This window comes from Odocoileus virginianus, chromosome 23, assembly GCF_023699985.2.
Source record: "Odocoileus virginianus isolate 20LAN1187 ecotype Illinois chromosome 23, Ovbor_1.2, whole genome shotgun sequence".
Lineage (NCBI taxonomy): Eukaryota > Metazoa > Chordata > Mammalia > Artiodactyla > Cervidae > Odocoileus > Odocoileus virginianus.
Window position 1 is genome coordinate 6,043,067 of NC_069696.1, and position 14,687 is coordinate 6,057,753.

The 14,687-nt window shown below is 50.0% G+C and overlaps 1 protein-coding gene across 6 annotated transcripts in view; it reads left to right on the forward strand.

The window, feature by feature from the left end:
• BCL2L13 (BCL2 like 13) overlaps positions 1-12,227 on the forward strand; it is a 50,376-nt gene extending 38,149 nt beyond the window's left edge. For 3 of the 6 annotated variants that reach the window (XM_020896541.2, XM_020896543.2, XM_020896542.2), the window contains 2 exons: positions 92-235; positions 10,119-12,227. In XM_020896541.2, coding sequence (XP_020752200.1) covers positions 92-235; positions 10,119-10,835 — 861 coding nt within the window. In that variant the 3' untranslated portion in view covers positions 10,836-12,227. Of the gene's footprint in view, positions 1-91; positions 236-10,118 lie in introns of those variants that run through there. The other 3 variants (XR_002314361.2, XR_011482901.1, XM_070453281.1) reach the window with 3 other exon arrangements.
• The last annotated feature ends 2,460 nt before the right edge of the window (positions 12,228-14,687 follow it).

Sequence of the window (14,687 nt, forward strand, 5' to 3'; positions counted from 1 at the left end):
TGCACCAAAATGTGTTTTCTAGTAGTTGAACATGTAGAATGATCTGTAAGAATTTCAGTTTGTGTTTTATTCCCTCATCTTTGTCTTGAAGATTTTGGTGCCTCTGATTTTGCTACGACAAATGCTTCTGGAGCTGACGAAACGTGGCCAGGAGCCACTGGGCGCACTGCTGCAGTTCGGCGTGACATTCCTGGAAGACCACGCAGCCGAGTACATCATCCAGCAGGGTGGCTGGGTACGTTCCTGCAAGTTGTTGTGGTTGTTCTAAATTTTTTCTTTAAGAAAAAAAATCAAGTCTTTCATGGTTGTTTTAACAGCCTAGATTAAATTCATTAGTATTATCATTCAGTATTAATATTGTGATTGAATGGTTATCAGTGGAAAGGCTATTCATGCAGTTTAATCTACTAAGATTTTGCAATACTTCTGAATGCATATGTGGTATTTTTAAGTGGTTATGAAACATTTCATACTAGCACAGAGCACAGAAATAACTAAGGGATGAGGAATAGTAAATGAACACCTGTGTATTTACCGTCCCAGTGGAAGGAAAGAGCACAGCCAGCACTCGGGATCTCCTCGTTGGCCCTGGATTTCCACGTACAGGGGCAGCCCCTCTTCTGAATTGTAGCTTCAACATGCACTTATTCCCAGAGAGTATATTATCTTGTTTGTTTGGACTTTATGTAAATGGTATATATGTATTCCTCTGTAACTAGCTTTTTTCATTCCCTGTTACATTCTTGAGATTCACCTAGGTCATTGTTTCTCAACTTTTTTTCATTATTGCCTTCCTGAGGATCCTTTTTAGACATTTTTATCCTTATCATCTCCCTCCTCCCCATGAGAAATTTTCAAAGTGCAGATCCAAGTCTGTCTCTGTGCCGATGCCAAGGCCTTTGTCATGGCTATGATTATCCCATCTCCACACCAGTTTTCACCCTTAATGGATCCCCTTTGCGAATGCGTGATCTGAGTCCATGTGTTGGTGGGCGTTTGGTTTGGTTTTTTAAATATGTCACAGTGTATCGGTAGTTTATTTAACAGACAGTCTTGCCAGTGGACAGGTCCGTCTTTTTGCTGTTGGAAGCATTGCTGTTTGGAACAGTGTCAGGCACAAGTGCAGGAGTGCCTCTGGCCATACACCTGGGGAGGGATTTCTGGTTCCAGGAGTGTAGATGTGTTCTGAGTTGCAGGACAAGCCCAACTGTTTTCACGGTATTTTCCAACTTGTCCTCTATCAGCAGCTTGTAAAAATTTTTTTAATGTGAGAATTTTTATTCCATCTCTTCCATAACACTTACTATTGTCAGACTTACTAATTTTAAAAATTATTTATTAAAATAAGATTATTTAGGAATAATTGTAAATATACAAGTTACAAAGGTAAAACAATCCCACATCCCCTTCCCCCAGTTTCCCACATTAGCATCTTACATAACTACGGCTCCTTTGTCAAATTGATTTTCTGTCCAGCACATGTGCTCAGCTATCTTATGATTCTGACTATCTCTGGGTTTCTTTGGGTTTTCTACATAGAAAATCGCACCGTGTGTGAATAATGTCAGTTTTTTTTTCTTTGAGTCTGTCTTTTTTAAAAAAGGCACTGTACTAATCAGGACCTCCAGCACAGTTATTAACAACAGTGGTGTTAATCCATCCTTGTCCTTTTATTAATATGAGTGCCTTTAACATGTAACCATTTAGTTGTATCTCCATGAGTGAGGTTCTTCTGTAACTTTCCTTGTTGTGTTTCAGTTTTAAGACTTCATAAAAGAATTTGCAGTTGGGAAGAATGTCTCCTTTTTTCCCCTGTACTCTGGAACAGCTTGTATGAGGTTTGGATTATCTGTGCCTTTGCTTCCCATGACATTCCTTCACAACCCCATGGTATTTTCTCTGGGGGAAGGTGTCTGTTTTTCTTGTCGGTCTCTGGTCACTCGCTTGGGTCTCTGGCTGTGTCAGATCCGAGTTGCTGGGTATTTTTTTAGTTGTGTGCGATCATTCATGAAGGCACACGGACTCTAGTTGCTAGGCACGGGCTTACTTGCTCTGTGGCATGTGGGATCTTAGTTCCTCAACCAGGGATCAAACCCACATGCCCTGCATTGCAAGGTGAATTCTTAACCACTGGACCGCCAGGGAAGTCCCTTATACTACTTACTTTTATAAAAAGTGTTTTCTTTTGGAGAATTCTGAGTATGTACGAAAACAGAGAAGCGCATGTAATGAACCTCATCACTTAGTCCTAACAACCATTAACTTATTGCCAGTCATGCTTCAGTCATAGCCTGATCATTTCCCGTCTTGATATTATTTTGAAGTGAAATCCAGACATACTGTAATTTTTTTCTGCAAAGATTTCACTGTGTATCTCTGAAGATAAAGGTTCTTTTTAAATTTTAAGTCACAATACCATTATTGCATCACAAAAAAATTAAAAATAATTCCTTCCTATCATCAGATAACCTTTTAGCATTCAAAATGTCTTAACAGGCTGAAAAGGGAATGAGGTTAGTAAAATGCTTCTCGGAGTTTGAGTGAAATAATTGGATTTGAGCTTACTGGAATTTGGACCGTCAAAGTAGATGGTGGGTCAGGTCGTTCAGGTCATGCTGACAGTGGTCTCAGGTTCAAAGAGACTTTTGTGACAAGACCCTCCTCTCTTTACCAGGATCTTTTTTTTCCCTGGGTGGGTGCTGTAGGAACGTCCCCAGTGTAGATGCCCAGCCCCGAAGCAGACACCAGGAGGGAAGAGGGGGGACACCTTGAGAGATTCTGCAGAGATGATGCCCCCATTTTTCACGGCTCTTTTCACAGCTCCCTCTCCCTTTGTTGTAAAGACGTGAGTGTTCAGGCACCTTGGACAGAGCTCTTGGACGGGCGGGGGCGATGTTAGATCAGATACTGTCGGCACGTGTCTTCAGAGCATTGCCTTCCCTTTCTCCTTGTACAGCCTTGTACATCTTCTCCTTGTACATCTCCTTGTAGGGATGGTGGGCTCCGCTGGTTGCTGCTATCTCCTTGGGCGCAGAGCTGTCACAGTGACAGCCGCCTCTCCTGCTGCTGCCTCCAGGAGAGCCCTCCCCGCCTTCCTGCCCTCCTCTGACTCTGTTGTGGGCAGAGGCAGCGTGGCCTGCTCCAGCCCTCGGGTTCCCAGTGCCCTCCTGTTGTTGGCGTTGCTGCTGTCTGTGGGTGGCTCCCCCAGGGACCTTCCTAGCCTGGCTGGTGCTCTGAGATGAAGGAGGAGGAGCATAGAGGGGGCATTGTTTATTCCCTTCTCAATGTTCTGTTTCTTTATGATGGAGTGCCTCAAACTTTGGTGGTAATTATAGTTTGTTATAAAGTATTTTATTCAACTAAAATCTGTTATGCTTAAAATAGAGCAGTATGTATGAGTAACTAGTTTGTTAATATTTAAAATTTGTTTTCCTTTCTAAATGTGAGTGCCCAATCTGTATTTCACACTGTTATTTTTGAGCACCCTGTGTTTTTGTATTTAAAACCAAGAGCTTGCTTTTCTGGCTAATTGGTGAAAATGCATCCTCTGACAGAAAGTGTCAGCCTGCATCTCCTTCCAGGCACTTCGTGTGGAACATGCATTGACAGGTCTTAACAACACTGGGCCAGAGGAGAATCACTGGTCACGTGGTGGTGCATGTCTATTACATAAGGTCTGTCATATGACTTCCCCCGGCTGTGTCTGTCTTCAGCCACTTGAATGTGAGCTCCTGAAGTGGAGCTGGCTTCTCGAATCTGCAGGAGAGGCGGTGAAGGAGGCAGTGACTTGGGGTGAGTGGGGTGGCCCTGTGTAGTGAGCTATAGTCGGTGCGGTGGCCCTCTGTAGTGAGTTGTAAGGCAGGTGTTGGCCTTAGAGATTTGCAGAAAGAAAAGTGATTCTTTGTTGTCTGAATTATAGAAAGAAATGGCTAGGATAAATGTCTTTGGAGGTCTGCAGGGAGTTTTGCTTGTCCTCCGTCTTGTTTTATGAATATTTTGTCTTCAAGTGTTTTTTTCCCCCCCATTGTACTGTGTTTGAGGTGATTTTCCATTGTACTGTATTGAGAGGTTTTAGAACAGTTTTAGGTTTATGGAAATGTTTACCAGAAGGTGCAGAGATTTCACATCAACTCCCTGCCTCCACACATTTGAGCCCCCCCCCCCCCCCCCATTGGCAGCCCTGGCCAGCTATAGCCTCCATTACACTTGCTGAGAGGCACGCCAGCATCCCCCAGAGTCCGCAGTTTACATTAGGATCCAGATCTCTTGGTGATGCTGGCTATGTATTATATGGGTTGGGATGAATTTATAGTGACATGTGTCCGACCAGTACTGATTTCATTGCCCTAGAAATCCTCTGGGCTTCCCCTGTTTGTCCCTCCCTTGCTCTGAATTCTGGCAACCACTGACCTTTTAATTGTCTCCATAATTTTCTAGAAGATCATATAGTTGGGAGACGTAAAGTATGTAGCCTTTTCAGATTGTCTTTTTTCACTTAGTAATATGCATTTGCGTTTCCTCTTTTCCTTATTAGCACTGAATACTTGCCAAGTGGCATGTGGGACCTTCGTTCCCCAACCAGGGATTGAACCCACATCCCCTGTGTGGAAGCAGAGTCTTAACCACTGGACCACTAGGGAAGTCCCAGGCTCATTTTTTAAATTGGTTGTTTAATTTTAATTGGTGGCTTAAAATTCTTAATGTTGAATTTTAAGAGTTCTTTGTGTTATTTTAGGTAACAGTCCCTTATTGGATGTGTCTTTTGCAAATATTTTCTCCCAGTCTGTGCCTTTTCTTCTAATTCTCTCAGAATTATCTCTTCAATAGTCTAGCTTTTCATTCACTTCTCTCACTGATTGTGCTTTGTATCTAAAAAGTCATCACCAAGCCCACGATCTTTTAGCTTTTCTCCTATGGCATCTTCTAGAAGTTTTGCATTTTACGTTTAGATCTGTGATCTGCCCCTGCTCCCACATGTGCCACATGGCTTGTGGGATCTTAGTTCTGATGCAGGGATCAAACCTAGGCCCTCAGCCGTGAAAGTGCAGAGTCTAACCACTGGACCACCAGGAACTTCCCTGTGATCCATTTTGAGTAAAAATTTTTTGAAAGGTGTAAGGTCTGTGCCTAAGTTCATTTTTTTAAAACATGTTTATTTTTACTTTTTTTTAAGTTTTGACTGTGCCATGAGGCAGGTGGGTCTTAGTTTCCTGACTGGAGATTAAACCCTTGCCCCTTGCTTTGGAAGCAAAGAATCTTAGCCACTGGACCACGAGGGAAGTCCCCAGAAAGAGCCTGATTATAACTCCTACATCCCTGCCACGTCTGGTTCTGGCATGTGTGTGTTCTCTTTTTGCTGTGCCTTGTCATTTTTTCTGGCTAGCCAGGCTTGCAGTCCCAGATAGAAGGAACTGCGTCTGGAGGTCTGGGCGATGTGGTGAGGCATCAGGAGGAGATGTGTTTGCAGGCCTGTGAATAGGTCTCCGCCGGTGAGCGAGCCTGTGGGCTCCCCGCCCCCGAACTTGACGGGACTTTCTGTTTCTCCCTCCTCCCTAGACGGCACGGTGGCCGGAGTGGGTCAGCACCAGGCATTTCCCTCCTCTGGGCTCAGGCGGTGGTGAACTGGTTTCCCCTGCGGGGAGAGCGGGCTGCTTGGCTGCTTCAGAGGGGCTCCTGGGCCCTCACCTGCCTGGATTAGGGGTCTGGGGTGACTCCCAGAACTGCGGGGCTTCCCTCTGGCGGTCCCCGTCCCCCCCACCCTCAGCCCGCCTGGCCTCCTCCAGCCCCAGGGCAGCCCTTGGCCCTGTGTCATCTCTTCTCTCACAGTCCTTGAGATTTCTGGTCATTGAGCTTTTTAACCCACTTGAGGGCAGAGTGGAGACATCTGAGCCCCTTCCACGTGGAACCTGCGAGTCCCTGGGAAGCCTTTGTTTCTGCTTTGTTCTCGCTGAGCCCCCACTAGTTCCTCAGCTACAGGGTCGGTTTTCTGGGTGCTGAGTGAAGCAGGCTGCCTGTGAGCTCAGGTGTGCTTGAGGCAGATGGGAAGGGCTGGGTGGCATGTTCTGTGCTGTGGGGGGGGGTGTCATGGGGTTCAGAGAATGGGGGAGGCAGGGTCAGTTGGGGTACAGTCAGGAGCACACATCTTATGGACCGGCAGCAGCTTTCTAGAGGCATGGAGAGTGACTGCTGGCCTATACTGGGACTATAGGGTGGGGGCGTGTGTGTGTGTGTGCGCGCACTTCTGGGAGTGGAGGTTGGAATCACGATTTGTTTGGGGGCCCAGCTCTGCCAGTCATTAACCCTGAGTTTGGGGGGGATTCCTTTAACGTCACTGAGCCTCAGTTTCATCAGCTACAATGTGGAGGAGTAGATGGTATGAGAGTGTTCTGTGAACCCATGACGTTTTTACAAGTATTAGCTTTTCAGACATGCCTCTAGTGTGTTTTCCTCCTCTTTTCAAATCTGATAGAAGTTTCCTTCAAGTGTTGGTTCTCACTTTGCTGGACAGTGGTCAGGGCTCAGCCAGATGTGAGAACTGCCCGCCCCGGCTCCCAGGCCTGTGAGGATCACTCTGGGGCAGGCTTCTCCTTGGTGTTGTACGGTCTGTACTGAATCACACCTCACTGTGAAAGATTTAGATTTCATAAAGGATTATGGGGGGAAATGTAATCTATAATAATAATAAAATAGCTTGAATAAAGTTAATTTTTGTCTTTTTCTCTTTGATTTGAAGCTTCTCATTTCTATTTTAACAACTGAAAACCTCAAGTTTTTGTTTGAATCACGGACATCAGAAGACTGTCATTTGGGAACTTTTAGGTTGGAATCTGAGTTTGCACACTGGGAGGTGACATACAGTTTGTGATCTAAAGTCAGTTCAGGCGGTTGTGCAGCTGAAATAATTTTAGTGTAGTAAGGGTTCAGTGTCACAAGATCTATTCGTTTTAGGTGTGAGTGTGGGTGTTGACTGCACTGTGTTTAAATGTGTCCTTTGTGGGTCTTAGTCATCATATTAAGGTGGAAAGTTAACTTAATATAAATCTCTCTCACACTCTGTTTTCATCTTCTTTTTTTGTAGTTATTTTATTATTTTGGCTGCAGCATGCAGGGTCATAGTTCCCAATCAGGGACTGAATCTGGGCCCCCTGCCTCGGGAGTGTGGCGTCTTAACCACTGGACCGCCAGGAAGCCCTCTGTTTCCTTATTTTAGAGTAATAGTGATCTCAGAGCCTTTTGATTGCTAGTACCCTGTCTGACCGAGTGTAGAGGAGCAGGCGTCTGTTTTATCTTCTTGGTGATAAGGGTTGGTTGGCACATGACAGGTGGGGTGGGTCCCTCAGTGAGCTCCCTGGGGAGGGTGGTCTTGAGAGTCTGCCCGGCGTCCTCAGTGGATCAGTTCATTGGCAGCTATGACCCTGCGTGTGAAACACTGCTTGAAGTGGCACAACAGTTTGTAACTTGTGTGACCCAAAATAGAACGGAAGCAAACTCGGTGGATGCAGACATGGTGGATTGCTGCTGCAGCTTCGAGATGCTTCTCTGGGTGATTCCAGGCCGATTTTACCCGTACCCACCTGTTCCACAGTAGTCCCATCAGATATTTCAGTTTCTTCCCTACCTCCCTTTATACTTGAAGAATTTCCTGAAAATACCTTCTGTATTTGCTTGACAGAAACACCAAGAATAGCATCTTCCACTTACTTCTTGCCGTAAACTCAGGAAAAGCACCAGGGTGGGAAGCAGGGGCTTGGACCCCGCAGGCGAGCCGCCTGGTCAGAGCCAGTCCTAGCTGTGGACTTCAGGCCAGGTGTGCACCCTCCTCGGGTGCTTCAGTTTCCTTATTTTGACGGTGAAATGAATTAAGTCTGGTCTTCAGAAGGACACTGATGCCCAGTTCTCACAGCAGCTGAGGGATCTTGGGCGAGTTCCTACTTCCTGGGCGCCATCTGTTTAAACAGAACATAGTTCTCTGTTAAACTCTCGTTGGTCCCAATTAATTTTATATTTTTGAGCCCTTGAATTTATTCCTTTGTGTTTTTTGTGTCAGTGGGACTAAAGATAACAGCTGTTTCCAGTGATAAAAGTATTTTGTGTTAAAAGTGATTTAAGTTGTTGGTGTGCTGAGTGTAGGTGAAGGATTACCCCTGCTTCACTGTCTGGTGCCTTCTCTCTCAGCCTGCTCTTCATTAGTGATAGTGACTGTCGAGGGAGACGCCTCCATTTTATATTCTTGCTTTAGCTGACCAGAAGTAAAAGTTTCAATGATCATCTGTTCTTTCTTTAAAACTTCTTACATAAAGCATAAAATTTTCACCATCATTAAAATGTCACGACCCACATATGGACATAAATTGTAAGGTAGGGAGTCCATGACAGCAGGGCCAAAGCGGCCGAGTCTGACGGGTGTTGAGCCCCTGGCTCTCGCTGAGCTGTTGTCTTGACGACCCTGCTGATGGTGCTGTGTGGTGAAGTCTTCTAGATACGGGACAGAAGGCTCTTAGCTCTCAGCTTTAAGTCGTTAAAAGTGAAGAGGAAGGTAACTTTATACTAAATACTATCTTAGTTTAACTTTTCCCTCATTTCATCATAATGCAACTTTTGAAATTTCCATTTCACTTGTTTGGGCTTTGAGCCTTAAATAAAATAGTACCAAAGGATGACTTCCCTGGTGGTCCAGTGGCTTCCACTGCAGCAGGTACAGGTTCAACCCCTGGTCGGGGAGCTGAGATCCCACATGCCCAGTGGCCAGAAACAAAAATTAACAAAAGTCTCCTTTCTGAGGATTAAAATATTTACCTTTTTTGTTATGGTTGCTTTGTTTTGCTTTTGCTTTTTAAACTAACTCTTGGGCTTCCCTGGTAGCTCAGTTGGTAAAGAATCTGCCTGCAATGCAGGAGACCTGGGTTCGATCTGCTGGAACAGGAAATAGCAACCCACTCTAGTATTCTTGCCTGGAGAATCCCATGGACAGAGAAGCCTGGCAGACTACAGTCCATGGGTCACAAAGAGTTGGACCCAACTGTGCGACTTCCACTTTTTTCACTGTGAGAGGTTCTCTTTTCAGCCCTTGCTGGGAGTGCTGTTCGGGGAGCACGCCGACTCTTAGGGCCTCTGGAGTCAGCTTGAACAACTGTCTTGAGGCTGCTCCATGCCCAGCGGAGCCACGCCTCCTGTGACTGCGGAACCAGCAGTGCGCAGAGCATCAGCAGATGTGACTCTAAGGACAAGGACGCGGGAGTTAACCATATCTGACTGGAAAGTGTCTGGTCTTGGCTGGAGACCAGAATCCTTCTCCCTGACAGAGTGGGAGCCAGTGTGCTCACATACGCCCTGCAGCCTCTCGTCACCATCTGTGGTGTCACCCAGGCTCAGCAGCACCTCCCGTCCGTCTCCAGCACGAGCCCCTGGTCCCCGTGTGTCCCCTGCCTCAGGGCTGCCGGTGTCACATGAAATGTGTGACTCGTGTCAGTCTTCATGTCCAGACGGTCAGTTTGTGAAGAACCAAAACTGAGTCCGTGCTTCCCTGTGACCAGAGCTCGTGGCCGTGGCCCCGCTGCCTCTCTGTGGCTCCTGGCAGTGGAAGGGCGGAGGCCTGTGCCACCCGTTGGGGCAGCTCCGTCTGTGACCAAGCGCTCCCTTGCAGCGGAGTTCAGGCTGTGGCTCTGAGCCCTCTGTCCGCTGCCGGCCCCTCCCTGGTCGCTCCAGGCTTGTTCAGCCCCCTGGTCTGTGTGTCTGGGCCAGGCTCCCGCTCACCCTTGCCTCCCCAGCCGCTGCCAAAACACGTTCTCCTGGTCTGGTGAGCCTGGAGCACGAGCTGCCTGCCTGTGCCTCTTCCCTCTGCTGGGCCGCATTACTTACTGTGTTAAATACGTGTGAAGTCGAGTAGGATATGCATCAGCTTTCTGCTGATTCAGCTTTGAGGACGTGCTTAGAGAACCATCTTGTTAGAAACTCCTTCTCTGCGTTGATCTGCAAGCGAGCGTGTTCAGTCCAGAAACACCATCATTTTAAATGATGTGTTTGTTCCTCAGGCTTAGCTTAGGAGGGAGTGGTCCCCTGATGTATGTTCGCAGAGGTTGCTTTGGCTCCCTTTTGCTGACCGCGTGCTCCTCTTCTAGGGCACCGTCTTTAACCTGGAGTCAGAGGACGAGTGCCCCGCGGGCACCGCGGAGGACAGCAACGACATCTACATTCTGCCCAGCGACGGCTCCACGCACGTCAGCCCCCCGGAGTCGCCCACTACGGCCACAGCCTCCTGGCAGGCCGAGAGCTTGCCCGTGTCGCTGTCCGCCAGCCAGAGCTGGCACACGGAGAGCCTGCCGGTGTCCCTGGGCCCCGAGTCCTGGCAGCAGGTCACAGTGGACCCTGAGGAAGTCAAGAGCTTGGATAGCAACGGGGCCGCAGAGAAGAGCGAGAACAACTCCTCCAACTCCGACATCGTGCACGTGGAGCGGGAAGAGATCCCCGAGGGTGCGGGGGAGGCGGCTGCGCCAGCCCCTGCCCTGATGGCGGCCGTCCCCAGAGCCAGCCCCACAACATCATTGTTTGTGGAGCTTGGTGAAGAAGAGGCAGAAGCAGCCCCACCAGAAGCTTCTGAACTGGAGCGGGAGGGGGTCCTGCCACCCAAGCCCCCAGCTGAGCCTCCCACAGCCCCGCCAAGTCGGGAGGAGGCCACCGGAAGGCAGGGGGTACTCAGGGTAGGGCCTCGCCCAGGCGACCTCGAAAAGGCAGGCCCGCTGCCTGAGGGCAAGTCCCTCCTGCTCTTGGGAGGGGCGGCTGCCATGGCCATCCTCGCAGTGGCGGTTGGGTTGGCACTGGCTCTGCGGAAGAAATAGGTTTTCCTTCTCGGGGTTCACCGTGACCTGCTGCCGGGACTCGGGGCCCAGGAGAAAGAAGACAAGAACGAGTAAGGTTTTAGTTGTCGTGACTGAATCTGAATGGGCAGCAGCTGGTTGGACATCCGCGGGACACTCGGGTGAGGGGCTGGGTCAGCAGGGCAGGGGCGGCCCGCCTGGGGGGGCTTGAGGTAGAGACTGTGCACACGGTCTGCTGGGCCGTCCCAGGCCTGGGCTTCCCTGAGACCCAGGGTGTAGGGTGTAAAGTGCTCCCTCAACCTTGTCCATGGCGTCTGGACAACCCGGGCCGTAAGCACCTGTGCCCCCGAGGGTGTGTAGCCTCCCCTGTCGGCCCCCGCAGCACCTTACCCTTTGGTGACAGCCCCTCCCGATGTTGCCAAATGTCCCCGGGATAAGGCGTCCCATGAGAGCCACAGCCTCAGAGGCAGAGGGTTCTCGTGGGCACCTGGGAGGCCAGGCAGAGGGCTTGGCAGTGGGCCTCTTGGCTGCTGACGCGCTCTGGCCTGGAGCCTCCCCTCTGCCAATGAGTGTGCGCTTTCCAACCCCTCCTCCGGGCTCTGTTCTTCCTGTCGGTCCCGCAGCCCAAGTGCTCTGCGGTCTCCACCGCCTCTCAGGTACTGCCCTGCCCTCCCCGCCTGGGTCCCTGCTGGCCCATGGAGAGGGCTTGCCCGATGCTTCCCTCAGCTCCCCTCATAAAGATGCTGCCTGTAGTCTTTTAAAAAGTAAATATAAGACGAGACCCAGGCCCTGCCCGTGACTGTGGGCAAGTTGTCTCTTGTACAGAAGCAGGAGGGTAGCTTGGCTGACCTCCGGAGGTGGTTTCCAGTCCTTCTGTTGGTGGCTGCCTGGCAGGGGTGTCTGTCCAACAGTCACTGTCTGTAGCCTGGGTTAGCCTGGGTTCTGGCCACAGACTTCTCACTGGTCACACGGCCCCTCTGTGTCTCCTGCTTGTAGTAAGAGCTCCCATACTGGGCTTCAACCCAGGGGACATACTCTTCTTCAGCGCAGTCTCCTAAATACCATTGAAGTTAAAAAGCAGGAGAGGCCACCTTTGAGGTTCCTGCTTGGCCTTCAAAGTCCAGCAGGAGGCTCTCACTGAGCTCGTCACGGCCCAGATGGCAGAGCGATGGCCACGGTGGTTGTGGTTGGCGTGTGCCGGGGACACGGCATAGCCCCAGCCCCGGGCACTGCCTGCGCCCCGCATGGTGGGGGGGGGCGGGGGGACTGCGCCTCTTCTCCCCTGAGGTTGGGTCACTCACAGGACCGTGCCTGAGACAGCTCATCTCAGAGTTACCTTAGTCAGTGTAACAGGTTACTTTTTAGATCCTGAAATTTGTAATAAAATTACATTACCTATCCTCATCACCAAAACTTGATGTTTTAAATGTGCCTTTTTTTTAAAAAAAAAAATTAATTCTTCCTAAAGCAGTACTGTTTACAAGTTGGCCAGAAAGGCCTGGAGCGTGTGTGTGTGCGTGCTTGTATATGCATGTGCCTAGGGCGTGCACCTGTGTTCGAGTATCAGTGCCTCCTGGGGAGGGAGGTGTTGAGCTCTGCACCTGGACTGAGGAGCCGGAGGAGAGCCGGTGGGGCTCGTGTCATGGAGCTTGTCTTCCTCCTCGCGTGTGGTCTGCTGCATCGTCGTCGTCCCTTTTATAACGTTTTCCTTCCAGCGTTTACATTTTTAAACTTTGGATCCTCAAACCCACTGGCTGAAGGTGCTGAAGCTCTGATGGGAGCCGGGTTGTTTCTGAGCAGCTGGCGGGGGATGGGGTGTCTGTGCTGCGGGGTCTGGGGTCCACCTTCTCCATGGCAGGAGTGAGGTGGGGCTTTCTCTGCGCCAGGCCCTTGCTGGTTCTGGCTGGTGGGTCTCCAGCACTCTTACTGTGCTATTGAATGTCATGACTTCTGATCACTTTGCTACTGAATGTCATGACTTCTGATCACTTGGCAAAAGCCACTCAAAGTTTCTTGAGGAAAACACTAGAATTAAAGAATGCTGGTTTATGTTCTCTACAGTAAATGGTAACAGTCTTGGCCCGCAAAAGCCCGGTTGGTCCCCAGGTGCCTCCGGGACATCAGCACTGCTGCCTGTGTCTGGTGTCCGATGCAGCACCCGTGTGTCCTGCAGGCCCTCCCAGTGCCCGGGGCACAAGCTCCCGGGAGACCGCGCGGCTGAAGTGTGAGCCACGGTCAGAGTGCGGGCTGACACCTTCTCGCCCAGAGTCTGGGTCCTTGGCCAGCACCAAAGGGACAGGCAGCTCACTGTTTTCCTGGGCCTCCTGTGTTTCTCCTGATGGCTTAGTTGTCCTTTTCCTTCAGACTAAAAGTGCTTCTTTGTGCCCCCTTGATGGAGGTCGGCGTGTTCTGGATTCTGCCCCTCACCCCTCCACAGTGCTGAGGTGAGACGTGGCCCCTTTCCTGCGTGAGGCCCCTCAGCTCACCCCTCACCTGCGTCTGTGCTCGTCGTCAGGGGAGGCGCAGAGCTGCGCTCTGGGAAGAGCATGCTCTGCTGGAAGCAGTGTCGGGAGAACGTGCTGGAGGTGAAGTGAGGACTGAAGACACCGTCCACACGGTAACTCCTGCCCTCCACTCAGGAGGGCTCCCTCCAGACCACCAGCCTTGTCTGACAGCAGCCCGAGAACCAGCAGGCGCAGCTGGTGAACTTGCCGAGAGTAAAAGCGGCTCTAGGGCTGTGACCCCAGAGGCAGCTTAGCTGTGTGCACTGGGGTCCTCAGGAGCCCATGTGCACAGCAAGCCCGCCTCCAGACTTCTAGCGACTGAGTGTCTTGTTTTCTGTGACCATCGCTTAATTCAAGCAATCATGCATGTTTCCCCCTGTTCACAAGGATCCTGACCTAAGAAGCACCAACTAGTAGAACAGGCTGAGTCAGGCGGCTGGGATGCACTTGAGGTCGGGGCATCCACATGAGACTGCCTCAGGGAGAAGAGCCATGTATCTTGGTATCTTGCTTAGTGACCGTGACCCGATAAAAGTATCTCTCACTTGGTCTAGAAAATCTGACACCAAAACCTGTGTAAACTTTATCAAGAGAGGATTACTGAATTAACCCAAGCATAACAGTGGTAGGTAAAGTGAAGTGTTCTAAGAGATAGTGGGGTTATTTGGTGCTTTAGAGCTTCTTTTACAACACTTAACTGCTCCTGGAAGAGAACCATCCCCCTACTGAGAGGAAACATTTCCCTGCGGAGACTGTACTGACTAATGTGTGTGTGTGAGTAAGGGAGACTCACTGTGTTCCCACTGAGAGGTGAACCCTTTAAACCTGGGAGATTTGTTTCCAGACGCTCAACCACGATACCTGCACTTAGACTTTGCAACATCCTGCAGCTGTCAGCCTGAGACCCAGCCCTCGGGTACTGTGCATTGGACGCTGAACCATGCAGTTGTTTTTCTTTTCTGGTAAGTTTGAACTCAGGGAATAGAGAAGTGGTTTTGGCAACAAGAACGTGTTAGTACTTTGTTATTCATGTTCATGTTCTTCCCCAGGACATCATGGTCACAGTTAACATGGGCGTTTCTGTCGCCAGTGACCTGCAATCAGGAGCCGCACCCAGCATCGCTTGCACATGGAACACAAACCCAGTCCTAGGAGAGGCTTGTCGCTGGGAGCAGAGAGGCTGTGCTGTTTTCTAAATGTAAGTGCTCCCTGGGTCTTAGTTGCAACGCGGGATATTTTGTTGCCATGTGGGCTCAGTAGTGGCAGGGCCTCAGCTCCCCCGCCGCCCCCCGCCCCCCACGTTCCCTGACCAGGGACTGAACTGGTGTCCCCTGCATTACAAGGCAGTTATTAACCACTGGACCACCAG